Source organism: Musca domestica, unplaced genomic scaffold, assembly GCF_030504385.1.
Source record: "Musca domestica strain aabys unplaced genomic scaffold, Musca_domestica.polishedcontigs.V.1.1 9, whole genome shotgun sequence".
Taxonomy (NCBI): domain Eukaryota; kingdom Metazoa; phylum Arthropoda; class Insecta; order Diptera; family Muscidae; genus Musca; species Musca domestica.
This window is the reverse complement of record NW_026712435.1, coordinates 14,277,252-14,291,707: the sequence shown is the minus strand read 5'-3', so window position 1 is coordinate 14,291,707 and position 14,456 is coordinate 14,277,252. Positions and strand designations below refer to the sequence as shown.

Genomic DNA, 14,456 nt, shown 5'->3' with positions numbered 1-14,456 from the left:
TTCTATTGAGAACACAAACTGCCAAGTTATAGCTAAATTATACATGCCTTTAGGAGCACTCCTGGGCTTAGAAAAATAAAATAGATCCTGCTTTGCATGTTTTCTAGAGAGACTAAATTCCTCGCAAAATCGAGCAGATTTTACTATTGCCGAGTACTCTCATAGTTTTTGTCATGCCATAGAAAGTATATTAATTTTCTCTGTCCAAAACTTCAAACGAAACAAAGTCAAACTCATTGAAGAGCATTGTCGCCCAACTGTACATAAAAGGAAATATGTTGTAACTTGTGTTATTTTTATACAACTCCTGGTTTTTGCTGTGTTTCTCTTCTTTGCTTTTTTACACGGTCCACCCACAATCCACAGCAACATCCAATTCCGTTTACAACTTAACACACACACACGAAGATACAAATCACCAAAATTTTATACACTCGATCTTATTCTTAGAGTAAACTTACTCTGTCTCGATTTTACTCTGTTTCGAGTATTTCGATTCCCACTCTAATTTTTGCAAACACAAGTAAGTTTCACATAAACAAAAGAGCGCAGAGTAAAACGCTTGCGAGCAAAATTCACTCGGGAGTAAAAACAAACCATTCTGCTCTCTGAATTTATCAAATCACTGACTAATGTTAATGACGGGTGCTATAAAATTCCAAAAAAAAATCCACTTTAAGTTGATGATTCAATACCAGGTCAAAGGTTAATTCCCAACAGCAAAGCTTAACACCACAAGGTGGTCAGGGTATTATATCTTTGTGCATTTGCTTGTAACAGGCAAAAGGAAACGAGATATATCCATAGTTCCTTTTGATGATCTGCATTGAATCACATTCTGAGTTGATTTATGCATGTCCGTCCGTCCAAAGTACAGTTCGCATTTATTGCCCAATCCAGATGAAATTTTGCATAAACCATTTGCTTGGCCCAAGTACGAACCCTTTTGAAATTGGAGATGTAACTCCTATAAATATCTTCGTCCGATTTGCCTTTTATTGTGCACCAAACGTGTAATTTCAGCAAAATGTAATTTATGCAAAATTTGATCGAAATCAGTTCAGATATAGCTATAGCTCCCATATATATTGTTCATCCGATTTGTTATTTTTGTCCTCCGCAGCCGTAATATGCACTCTGTAACAACAATATTTGGAGAAATATATCAAATACAGCTCAGAAATACCTTTGCTAAATTTTATCGAGATCGGTTTAGATTTGGATATAGCTCTCATATATAACTTCGTCCGATTTACCTTTGATTGTGCACCAAACGTTTAATATTTGCCCAAATGGGATGGAATTTGGCAATTACGACCGAACTGAGTCTAGAAGCTAGTATATCAAATTTTGTGAAGATCGGTTCAGATATAGCTATAGCTCCCATATATATTGTTCATCCGATTTGTTATATTTGTTACCCGCAGCCGCAATATGCACTCCGTAACAACGACATTCAGGGAAATATATCAAATACAGCTCAGAAATATCTTTGCCAAATTTTATCGAGATCGGTTAAGATTTGGATATAGCTGCCATATATATCTTTATCCGATTTCAAATTAATTGTGCACCAAATGGGCAATACAAGTCCGAATTTAAAAGATACAAATGCTTCGGCATATTTAGTTCTTTGAACTTTAAATTATAATTATAACCATAGCGTGTATGATTGAATTCTCCCATAAAAAATTTTAATTGTTATGTGGAGCTCTACTAAATTAGCCAAGTGGTGTAGGGTATCATACAGTCGGTCCCGCCTGACTTTAGGACTTTCTTTACCGGTTTTAGACTACTCCATTACGAAAATGGAATACATTCTTTAAAAGGGCAATAAAATAACCAATAACTTAAAAAATGGGCAGTCTATAAACGCCATTATATCGTGTTTTGCGTAAGGAGCCAGTTTACACTGTTAACTGAAGGCGGTCGTTATCAAGAATGTCGCTTATTTGCTGATTGTGTCCTTGAAATGTATAAAAAGGTCCGAAAATCTATCGGAAAAACGTCTTAACTTAGCAGTCTCATTTTTCTATCAGTGACTACGTAAACATTTAAAAAGTAACATCTGTGATTTGGTAAAACCAAAAGTTATTGTTGAGAAGCCTCTCCATCATAGTGATGCGCTTTTTGGTCCAGCAGGATTGTTGGACCAGCCCAGTATTGGTTTAAGATCTCAAAGATGAAATTCGTGGACATAGGGTAACCAATTTTCCATTCAGCTTGTTTTGAAAAACAAATGTATACTAGCAAGTAGCCGCTACTTTGTCAGCAAAAAGTCCACACTCAATTTTTAGATTCGTTCCAAAAGTTCGTGTTAGGCCTTTTTAGACCCTCCACCATACATAGTGTGGATGGTATATTAAGTTCTTCATTCCGTCCGTGTGTTGTAATCACACTAGAGTCAAAACGAATAAAGATAGGAAGCTAAAATTTTGCACAGATCCCTCTTTTGTGTGCAGGCAGGTCAAGTTCGGGGATGGGTTATATCGGTCCGCGATATCGTATGACTCCCATATAACGGTAACCAATTTTTTCAATGAAATTGTCTGAAAATCCACGCAAAGACATCTTTCTATGCACTTTACCCTCTGGAATGGATAATTGTGTTAATAGGTCCACGATATCGTATAGACCCCATACAACGGTATTCTGAATTTTTATGATATGGACATTATTCACCGAAGATGTTTCAATTTTTGTATTTACAGTTCGTAATGGGGTTTTTACTGGTTTTTAATTAGTTAAATTCTGATTTTACAGCTAAAATAGATTTTCCATTACTTGGGTGCAGTGAGTATTTAATACATATTCCCCGATCGACGAGAAAATGCTACATTTTTCCAAAGTGTGATTTTAACTCACAATAGACTGTGTGAAGTTACTTTCTACAAATCGATATGCCCTATATCCCCTTTTAATAGAGTTTTTACTTTCTTCTATATATGTCACAGAGTGACAAAAAATTACTACATCATTCGGATATTAATTCTCTTATTGATTCCCAACAAAAATTGTTCACACAATTTTCACTTGCTCAACCCATTCTTTAATCAAAACACGAATTGTCACAATTAACATGAAATATTTCTACACTTCAACAACAAGTAGTAAAAATTTTAATTAAAAACCGCTAAGGCTTTTGGCGTAACGAAACCAAAAACAATTCTCACAGGTTACAATCACCGACAGACTGCCAGCCAGCCAGCCACTCTTTTGATATATATGACGACGATGCCGTTTATTGCCGGTACGCCGACTGACATACATATTTGTGCGTCTTTTGCCATGAGCCGACGCCAAAGAGGGTGACTGGGTTATTGTGTGTTTTGGTTTTGAGGTTTTCGTTTTTTTTTTTTTGTTTTTGTTTTTTTGCTAAGGTGCAATTGCGAAAATTAAAGTTCATTAATAGACAGAAAAAAAGCCGCAATTTAAACGAAAACAATTTTTACGATATTTTGATTGGTGTGTTTTTGTGTCGTTTCTTTCTTTCTAGAAATAGTGTTTATCATTCTAACGGTGTACCGGCATTTTTAATAAGTCCTAACGGAGGAACCAAACCCAACAAACAACATTTATAACCGAAGATAGGAAATACAAATGCTAAACAACAACTACAACACTTTTTTGGAAGCCCTCATAATTTAAGCTGATTAAAAGACCGGAATACAGACGAAAGAACACCAATCAAACACCATCACGCAGACATCTTAGACTCTAACTAAGCGGAAACAAAAACATCGTTCAGCACAATCCGAAAATCGCATGAAATAAATTATTACAGCAAGTCATTAAGTGATTATCGCCGTCATTGTTTTCTTATTTGACCGACAAAAAAGAAGAAAACGTCAAGAGAAGAGGTAGAAGAAGAAGAAGAAGGCGGACGAATAAACCAAGTCTGAGAGGAACGTGTGAAATGCTAACGAATCGTCTTCATCATGACAGCCTTTAAGTTAACCGAAGTGAAAGCTGACATCTTCCAAATTCCCCAGTCGTATTCGTTGGCCTTTAGCAGCACCGCTGATTTCTATGCCGAAAAGGGCAAATTAGCATGGAAGGTCGGAGTGATTTTTGGCCAGTACGATGAACTTAGTAGCCAGTACATTACGAGTGGTAACGTTGCCGTTTTGGAGGATCATGCCCGTTTTATCTATCTACTGGTGACCAAAGATAACATGTACCACAAGAGTAGCTATGGCGATGTGGAGGCATCGCTGATATGTCTGCGACATCATATGGTAAGTTCATACACACACTTATATATAATGAATATATAATCCCTCCACCCTTCTATGGAGGGTATATTAACTTCCGTTCCGTTTGTAACTCCCCCAAAAATGCATAATAGACCCTACAAAGTATATATATTTTGGATCAGCGTAAAATTCTAAGACGATCTAGCGTTGTCCGTCCGTCTGCCTGTCTGTTGTTATCACACTTTCGTTGTCATCTTTCGAACGAATTGAGATAGAAGGCTAAAATTTTGCACACATACAGGGTTGCCCATATTCGACGGACCTTTGGGCCCTTTGGGCCCATTCCAATCGACGAGGCTTGTCCGCAGGCAACATTCTTTGCGTCAATTGAATTTTGTACGGGAACAAATGCAAATCAATGCGAATAATCCGTTGTAAAGTGGACCGAAACATGCCCAACTGCTAAGAACGGCGTTTTTGGGATGTTCTTGGGGACCTCTCAACACTGGCTCGTACGGCAGCGATATTCTCGGCCGATCGCCTTGGTCGACTTTTATATGGCCTCTTTGGATTAGAAAGAGCCTTACCAGTTGAAAATTTTTCGTATAAACGCTTAATGGTGTTCATAGAAGGCGCACTTCTCACACTTTTTAATGTTTTAAAAGCACGTTGAGTTTTCACAATTGACTTCTTCTGTTGAATGTAAATTTCAACTATTTCAGAGCGCTCGCGTGACGTGTATTGGTTCATGGTAAAAATCTGCTTGGACTGACGCTTCAAACGCGGTATGTCATTAAGCGATGTGACATCTCTGTCAAAAGTTATGGCGTTGCCAGATGGGTCCGTCGAATATGGCAACCCTGTACATAGTTTACCAGTAGGCAGGTTACATGGGCCATGTCGGTTCACGTTTTCGTATAGCCCCCATATAACGGTACGTCCCGATATTCGGTATTTTCATGCTTGTAACGACATTATTTACCGGAATTATTTCGAATTTCGTATTTGAAGTTCGTAAAGCGTACTACAGCCTATGACAAAAGTTTTTATATACAGGTCCACGTCTTCGTATAGTCCCCATATAACGGTACCTCCTGATAGTCGGTATTTCGACGATTTCAGCAACATTATTTACCGGAATCCTTTCAAATTTCGTATTGAAAGATCTTAATGGGTACTACAACTTATAGCAAAACAATTCGTATGCCGGTCCACATCTTCGTATAGCCTCCATACGACGGTGCCTCTCCATACTCCGTATTTTCATTATTTTTGCGACATTATTTGCCGTAATTGTAATAAGTTTCGTATTTGAAGTTCGTAATGGGCACTACAGCCTATAACAAAAAAGTTAGTGTGCAGGTCCACGTCTTCGTATAGTCCCCATATAACGATTTTCATTTGTGTGTTAGTTTTCGGAATATTTTTTGAAATTTTTCAATTTCCTTCGAAATGGTGGAGAGTATTAAAAGTTCGGCCCGGCCGAACTTAGCTGCTTTTTTACTTGTTAATATTCGAACAAATGGAATTGATTTCGGGACATCCGAGCGAATTAAGCTCAAATGAGTGAAAATTCAAATCCAGTGAAAATTGGTTCAGACTTTGCCACAGCTTTTATAAATATTTTAGTCTTGTTTAAGGTTTTAAATCCCTCACATGCGTAATATGCACTCCACAAGAAATATGTTTGGTACCGGATAACTTATGGAGCTCAAAAATACCTATGTAAATGTTTATAGAGATGGGATCCGATATAGGATATAGCTCCCATACATACCTTTATGAATTTTGAAACATCCGACCGAAAAAGTATTTCAAATTTGGTGCTTAAGTCCCTCACATGCGTAATATGCACTCCACGACAATGATGATACCGGGCATGAGATACTGCTCGAAAATACATCATGCGAATTCTAATTCGAGCTGCTAAACATGCATAATGGTGTAAGATATCACATAGTCGGCCGCGCCCGAACATTCCTAATATAGGTTCACTACTTTAATATAGATTCCCTATATCCTCGCCATGTTTCGGGCATTTTAAAGGTACCAGTCAGCAATAATAGACAGGAACGATTCAAACCCAGACCAAATTGTTCAAAATAGGCACAACATCTAAGTATCAGTACACAAAATATTTATAAATGATTTGTGCCAATATTGACATATTTATCTTTTTATATCCTCAGCTATATGGCTAAAGAGGGAGTATATCATTAGATACGGCCAAAACGTGCGTCATCGGAATAATGGTTACAGACCCTAGGTCTCTTTGCATCAAAACCGTTTCAGGACGTTTGGAGACGATCTAAGGGTGTCCGTCGGTCTGCCTGTCTGTCTGGCTGGTTGGTGCACACGATAATTCTCGAAGAGAGTATCTGAGTCGATCCAAAGTTGGTACATGGTCATATTATTGTCAAACTTAGATCGAGTTCGGAGATGGGCAGTATCGGACTATTTCCCACAAATATGTTCAAAAAAAATTTGTTCACCTCATAAAGGATCATCCAATTTTGTTCAAAATTTGCAAAACCTAATATTTGTGTTAGTGTCGGGTCGGGTGTGAAAATGGACAATATCGGTTAAATCTATAAAGTAATGGCCGACTCCTTCGGTACCATCCCAATAAAGGGAACACATTTTGAACAATCAAGTCAAAGTATATTTTATTATAAGACATAAGCAGAGGGTATATATCTGTCCACAAAACCAAAACATACAGGGTCCACGTTTAGTTATAGCCCCCATATATAGGTACCTCGCTATATTCGGTATTTTAATGATATTACTGACATTATTTACCGGATTTGTTTTAAATTTCGTATTTGAAGTTCCTAAGGGGTACTTCTGTATATGACAGAAAATTGTCTGTGCAAGTCCACGTCTTCGTATAGCCCCCATATATCGGTACCTCCCTGTATTCGGTTTTAGCGATATTATTCACCGTAATTGTTTCATATTTCGTATTTGAAGTTTGTAATGGGTACTATAGTCTATGAAAAAATTGTCTATGCATGTCTAGGTCTTCGTATAGTCCCCATATAACCGTACCTCCCCATATTCGGTATTTTCTTGATTTCAGCGACATTATTTTGTATTTGAAGTTCCTAATGGGCACAACAGTCTATGACAAAAAATTGTCTATAGGGTAAGTGTACCAGTAGTCGGCACTTTTAGGATTTTCGCGCTTTTAATCCCTCACCATTATGAGTGGAATATTTCAATTATTATAAAGTTAATTTATTCAGATTCGAAATTTTGTATAGTTTTTGCAATAATAAATAAAGTTTTAATAACTTTTTATTAAATTTCATAAATTTGTAGTTTTATTAAAACAATGTTTTTTTGCCAGTAGTCGGCACCACTTGCCAATTATCGGTATGGCATTTTCCAACAGTCGGCATACCAATTTTTTTGTAAGAATAATTAATAATAATAAATTAATTAATTAAAATATAATATTTTTGTTTAGTTAAACTGATTCGACGTCTTTATGGTACTTTTCTTAAGAATATGAATTGTTGAGGACCTTCACAGACAAAAATTTAATTTTTATTAGAAGAATTCATATTTTCTTAGCAAAATTGTGCACAAAGATAGCGGACAATATATTTGAAGTAAACAAAATACATTTAGTCATAATAGTTTCATTTGTTTGGGCTTAAAAATAAAAAGTGCCGACTACTGGGACATGCCGAACTTAGGCACACTTACCTTACATGTGCAGGTCTTCGTATAGCCCCTGAATATCGGTTCCTCCTTATTCAGCGGAATTGTTTCAAATTTCGTATTTGAATATTGTCATGGCCTATGACAAAAAAATGTTATGCAGGTCCACGTCTTCGAAAAGCCTCCAATATATAAGGTAACTCCCTATATTAGGAATCTGAAATTTTGAAAATATCTCAATTTGTTTCTAATGGTGAAGGGTATTCAAAGTTCGGCCAGGGCGATCTTATTGTTTTTTTACTTGTTTTTTTTTTTTTTTTTTTTTTTTGGAAACAATTTTTTTATCCCTATATACAAATATTTAGAGATTGCAACTAAAAAGAATATCAATAATTTTATTTAATATATATTTTTAGCAAAATCATGGGGTTCACAAAGTCGCCATGCCCCGGATCTGTTGCGGCAGTGATGGTTTGGAATGGCCACAAATCAAGAAAATGATCTCAAGAATTTTTGCACAAGAATACAATACGGAAATTATGATTTGTAATTATCGACCGGCAAAGGTAAGTTCTATCAAAATCGTTGTCTTCGTTTTTGTCATAATCTGTAGTTGCTGAGTTTATTCACATTTATAGATCACAACACCCAGATGCCGTTTCACTGAGCAAAGGGGTAATAATGTGTCGGCACCGGATAACTGTGCAGTGGTTCACACTATCAGTGCAGATTTTGCCATGTGTCCCGGTATTGGTGTCCAGTTCAATTGCAAAAACACCCGTGTCACAGAACAACTGAGACAGGATAAGCACACCGGCAATGTGGCAGTACTGAAAGATCAAAATCGTTATGTCTACAATTTAGTGACCAAAGAACGGAATCATGAGCGCGGAACATATGTGGCATTGTTTTATGCTCTAATTGCTACCAGAGATCATATGGTAACTAAGACAATATAATAATTATATTTTCATGTGGCATATATAATTTGGAATTTGTTTGAATTTTAGCGTAAAAATGGTGTCACCAAATTGGCCATACCACGCCTGGGTTGTGGCATAGATCGCCTGGATTGGTTGCGTGTTCGAGACATTTTGGAAATTGTCTTTGTTGAGGATGCTGTTGAAATTAGAACATATGCCCATGAGCCTTTGGTGTCTATGGCCAGTCGTGAATCCTTGCACATGCATTGTATGTCCTGTAAGAGGGCTTTCTGACACGGGCGCAAAGCGTCGAAGCCGCTGCCGCAGAAAAAGCCACCCATTTGGAAATAATGTGTTGTTAAAGCTTTAAAACAAACTTTACTAAAATAGAATTAGAAATCTCACTTTTTTTGTGGCAAATGAAATTGGATTGTCATCATCAAGGTGAATATTAGCTTTGGATATTATGATCATCACAGACCTGGTCATAATTGGAACGAAAAACAGTCCACGTCAAAGTCATAGCTGGAAAGTTTTAATGGCATCACATCAGCCACCGTGAAAAATGATGGCGGGGATGCATGACAATCAAAATGATGTCACTTGTTTATATCTTTTTTCGCACCTGTAACCATTTTCCATTGTATTATTGTAATTAACTTATACAAAAACAAAAAAAAAAGACAAAAAAAAAACGGAAAAATAAAACTTCGTATATATTTATGTTTGTTTTTTGTGAATAATAAATATGTATTTAGTTGTAAACAAATTAAAAACGTAGGACACTTTTTGCCGTATTTGATTTCATTCAACTGTGATGCAGTGGAAGCGCTAAGACAACAACAACAGTTTTATGACCACATTTAATTGCTTACAGTGGCAAAGATGACACGAAATGTTTTGAATAGATAATAACGGCATGACGTTGCTGTTTAAACCAATACTATGTACTTTTTTGGGATTTCAAATATTTGTGCAATTGTTTGTAAAATAACTATATGATTTGTTTTGGTAACAAGTAAAAAAAAATCTGTTTAAAAAATTCTGTTTAAATTTTTAAGAATACCGAATATAGCCGTTTATTGGGGTCTGTACGACGTGGACCTACAAAGGCATTGTTTGTCATAAGCCATTACCATATTCAAATTCGATAAATTGATATATACGGTGAATAATGTAGCTAAAATCATCAAAATATCGTATATAGGGAGGTACCGTTATATCGGAGCTGTGTGAAGACCTGGACCACCCCGACAATTTTCTGTCAGAAGCTGTAGCATCCATTACGAAGTTTAAATACGATATCTCAAACAATGTCGGTGGGTATTGTACCTAAAATCAAAATACCGAATATAGGGAGGTACTGATATATGGGGCCTATACGAAGACCTGGACCTGCGCAGACAAATTTGAAACAATTCAGGTGAATAATGTCGCTAAACTCATCAAAATACCGAATATAGAGAGGTACAGGGGGTTATACGAAGACGTGGACCAGCACAGACAATTTTCTGTCTTAGGCTGTAGTATCCATTACGAACTTCAAATACCAAATTTGAAACAATTCCGGTGAATAATGTCGCTAAAATCATTAAAATACCGAATATCGGGGGGTACCGTTATATGGGGGCTATTTGAAAACGTGGATCTACATGGCCCATTTACGAACCTGTCTACTGGCAAAATAAACATGTGTGCAAAATTTTAGCCTTCTATCTCAATTCGTTCGAAAGATAGCGTGATTACAACAGACTGACAGACGGACATCGTTAAATTAGAATTAGACTTAGAATTTTACGCTGATCAAGAATATATACTTTGTTGGGTCTGACATGAGTATTTCGAGGAGTTACAAACGGAAGGCAAAGTTAATATACCCTCCATAGTATGATGGAGGGTATAAAAAGCAGTAATTTCGGTCGGATCGAACTTTGAATACCCTCCACCATTTGGAACGAAAAAAAATGTTTTCCAATAAATAAAATTTGTCAAAAAGTCTGTTAAAATCTAAAAAATGCCGAATATAGCTGTTTTGACTCTAGCGTCATAACAACAGACGGACGGCTGGACATGGCTAAATCGTCTTAGAATTTTACGCTGATAAAGAATAAATACACTTTGGTGTATATAAAAATTATTATTGACGAACTTAATATACCCTCCATAACATGTATGATGGAGGGTATAAAAAAGTAGACTACAAGTTTTAACAAGATGAAATTGCTAATAATTCCCCAAGTTGAAATCTTAAAAAAGTCATTTTGACAGCAAGGGCTGTTCGAAAACCCGAATTTGTATTCAATATTTTCCAGAATGATTTTTATTGGAGGAATACAGCAACAATTTTGATTTAATACTAAAATGAAAAAAAAAAATAACATGCAAGGATAATTTACTCTGCAAAAAATTGGGATCTATATGATCAGAATATCCCATTTAAAGGTAATATTAACAGCCTGTCTCCACCATTGACGCTAGGTTGAAAATAAAGGGTCATTCCACAAAAAAAAAAAAAAAAAATGAGTGTGTGTGTTTGTACGTAGTTATGGTTGCAACAATTGTTTATGAGAGCAATGGCTAGTTAACGGAGTTTCCGGCTGGGAGGATGGGATACATTTCAATTTCAAGTTTTTAGTTCTTGCAATGTCAGCCCAATCTATGAAATATGTCAGAATTTGAAACAAGTAAAAAAAATGTATGTTCGACCGGGCCGAACTTTGAATACCCTCCAGCATTTGATACAAATTTAACAATAAAATAAACAAAAAAATAACATCCGTTAAAAATTCTGTTAATATCTTGAAAATACCTAATATAGCCCTACATTAGAGTCTATACGACTACGTGGACCTGCATAGGAAACTTTTGTCATAAGCTATTACAATATTCAAATGCAAAACTTGAAAGAAAAAAATCTGTTTATAATGTAGCTAAGATCATCAAAACACCGAGTATGGGAAGGTACCGTGGTGGTTATAAAACGTGGATCTATACAGACAATTTTCTGTCAAATGCTGTAGTATTCATTACGAACTTCAAATGCGAAATTTGAAACAATTCCGGTAAATAATGTCGCTAAAATCATGAAAATACCGAATATCGGGGGGTACCGTTATATGGGTGCTATACGAAGACGTGGGCCTACATGGCCCACATTCAATACCAAAAGTCCTGCAGATATAGTACACATTTGAGTAAAATTTTATCAACCTACTTCATTTCGTTCGGAAGCTAGATTGATTCGCTATATCGACATAGAATTTTATGCTGATGAAGAATATATATACATACTTTGTGGGGTCTAAAATGTATATTTCGAGGTGTTACAAACGGAATGACAAACTTAATATACCCTCCATACTATGGTGGAGGGTATAAAAAATGTGATGAAAATGTTCGATTATTTAGCACACATCAATATTTCTACCACCTCTGTGTTTAGTATGTAGGGAAACTGACTGAGGGTATATGTACATCTGCCGGCGAAACCGACTAACTTTCTTTAAATTGTTATTCTTGATACTGTTAGCTTAAATATAATGCAGAAACAAAATTAAATTTATATCAATTTGACACCAAATTCCAACAAAATTGATAATGACTACAATTTTCAGGTGTCACAAAATATCTTATAAAAATCATATTTTTCATTTATTTTACCAGAAAGTCCTCCCAAAAAGGTACTTTAAGGTTAATTAAATTGTCGTTTTAAAAAATAGGGACTAATTATTATACCTTGGGGGAGTTTTTCAAAAAAAAAAAAAATGCAGCAGAAAATATATCGAGGTTATGGTCGCGCAGCAAATTTTCCATTGTATCGATTTTGGTTCGATATTTTTGGTAAATTTTACATGCAAATGTGTTTTTTTTTTTTTGGAGGGGTCCACGGAATTGGTTTCGAGTAGTAACCTTACAAGTCTAAGGCCAATGGGAAATTGGCCACTATACATAGTATGGATGGCATGTTAAGTTTGTCGTTCCGTTTGTAACTTATCGAAATAATAATTATAGACCCAGCAAAGTATATATATTCTTGATCAGAGTAAAATTATAAGACGATTTACCCCCATCCGGCCGTCCGTGTGTTGTGTCCAAATTAAGATATGAAGCTAAAATTTGGCACAGATTAGTCTTTTGTCTGCAGGCAGATCAAGTTCGAAGATGGGCTATATCAGTTCACGAAATCATATAGCCCACATACAGCGGTACCTAGCGATATTCGGTATTTTCATGGTTTTATCCACATTTTCAATGGAGTTGACTTAAAATCCACACCAGGAGTTTCTTCTGAGTACTTTGCCCCCTGGAAAAGAATTGTTTATATAGGATTATATAGGTCCATATAACGGTAACCTCCGTTATTCGGTATTTTGATGATTGTAGCCAAATTTTTCAATGGAATTGTCTGAAAATCCACACAAGGAGTGGAAGAGAATTGTCTATATAGGTCCATTATATCGTATATCCCCCATATAACGGTATTCGATATTTTGGTGATTTTATCGACATTTTTACCGAAAATGTTTCAAATCTCGTAATGGGTACTACAGCATATGATAAAAAATTGCTTATGCAGGTCCACGTCTGCATTTAGCCCACATATAACGGCACCTCCTGATATTCTGTATTTTGATGATTTTAGCCAAATTTTTCAATGAATTGTCTTAAAATCCACACCAGGAGATCCTTCTGAGTACTTTGCCCCCTGGTCTTTTTTGACCGGAATTGTTTCAAATTTCGTATTGAAAGTTTGAAGGTCGTATTGAGTACTACAAACTGTGACGGAAAATTGTCTATGCAGGTCCACGTCTGTGTATAGCCCACAGAGACCGGTATCTCCTTTTATTCGGTATTTTGAAGATATTAGAGATATTATTCACTGTGATTGTTTCAAGTTTGATGATACTAGCGACATTTTTACGGAAATTGTTTAAAATGTCTTATCTTAGTTCGTAAAGGCTACTACAGCCTCTGACAAAAAAAATTACTTATGCAGGACCACGTCTTCGTACAGCCCCTATATAACGGTTTTCCTTTGAGTGGCATTTTCCGACGGAATTTTTTGAAAATTCTTCAAATTCCTTCAAAATGGTAAAGGATATTAAAAGTTTGGCCCGGTCGAACTTAGCTTCTTTTTAACTTATAATTGAATTTTTTGTGAATTTTATACTTTCCCTGCCGTTTTCTATCTTACTTGATTTATTGTTTGATTTTATTTGGCAAACCATGATTAACCTTGAGAAAGATGTGTTGCCAGAAATCATTCGAAATTTTCAAGTACACCAACAATATCCCTATGAACCATTACAGGTAAGTATTATTTAACAACTCTGTAATATTATATCTCTGTGTAAAAGATTTTAAACATATAAATCTTATTTGATATTTGTTTAATTGGCCAACTATCAGCAGAATTGTAACGTTTGAAAGCAATGCAACTAGTCAATTTCGACATATTCCATAGTTGATATAAATAAACGGAGGTAGTAACCATTTCCACAGAGAGATATATAAATAATTGCAAGCAATGTTAGACAGCTTGGTTTTAATTCTAATCCTGGCATTGATCGAAGGTAGTAAGTCCTTCCTAACTGAGGTAAAGCCATCGCACCGACTTCTGCGGAGATTTTATTAAATCCGAATCTACATTTTGCAGCGCACTTACGAC

At 35.9% G+C, this 14,456-nt stretch overlaps 1 protein-coding gene across 1 annotated transcript in view; it reads left to right on the top strand.

The window, feature by feature from the left end:
• The window catches only part of LOC101890149 (uncharacterized), a 31,739-nt gene extending 22,171 nt beyond the window's left edge, over positions 1–9,568 (top strand). Inside the window, exons 2-5 of the mRNA XM_005184576.4 lie at positions 3,497–4,238; positions 8,282–8,431; positions 8,504–8,806; positions 8,876–9,568. Of these exons, the coding sequence (XP_005184633.1) occupies positions 3,939–4,238; positions 8,282–8,431; positions 8,504–8,806; positions 8,876–9,082 (960 nt within the window). The 5' untranslated portion in view covers positions 3,497–3,938 and the 3' untranslated portion in view covers positions 9,083–9,568. The remainder of the gene's footprint in view (positions 1–3,496; positions 4,239–8,281; positions 8,432–8,503; positions 8,807–8,875) is intronic.
• Positions 9,569–14,456: the final 4,888 nt, after the last annotated feature.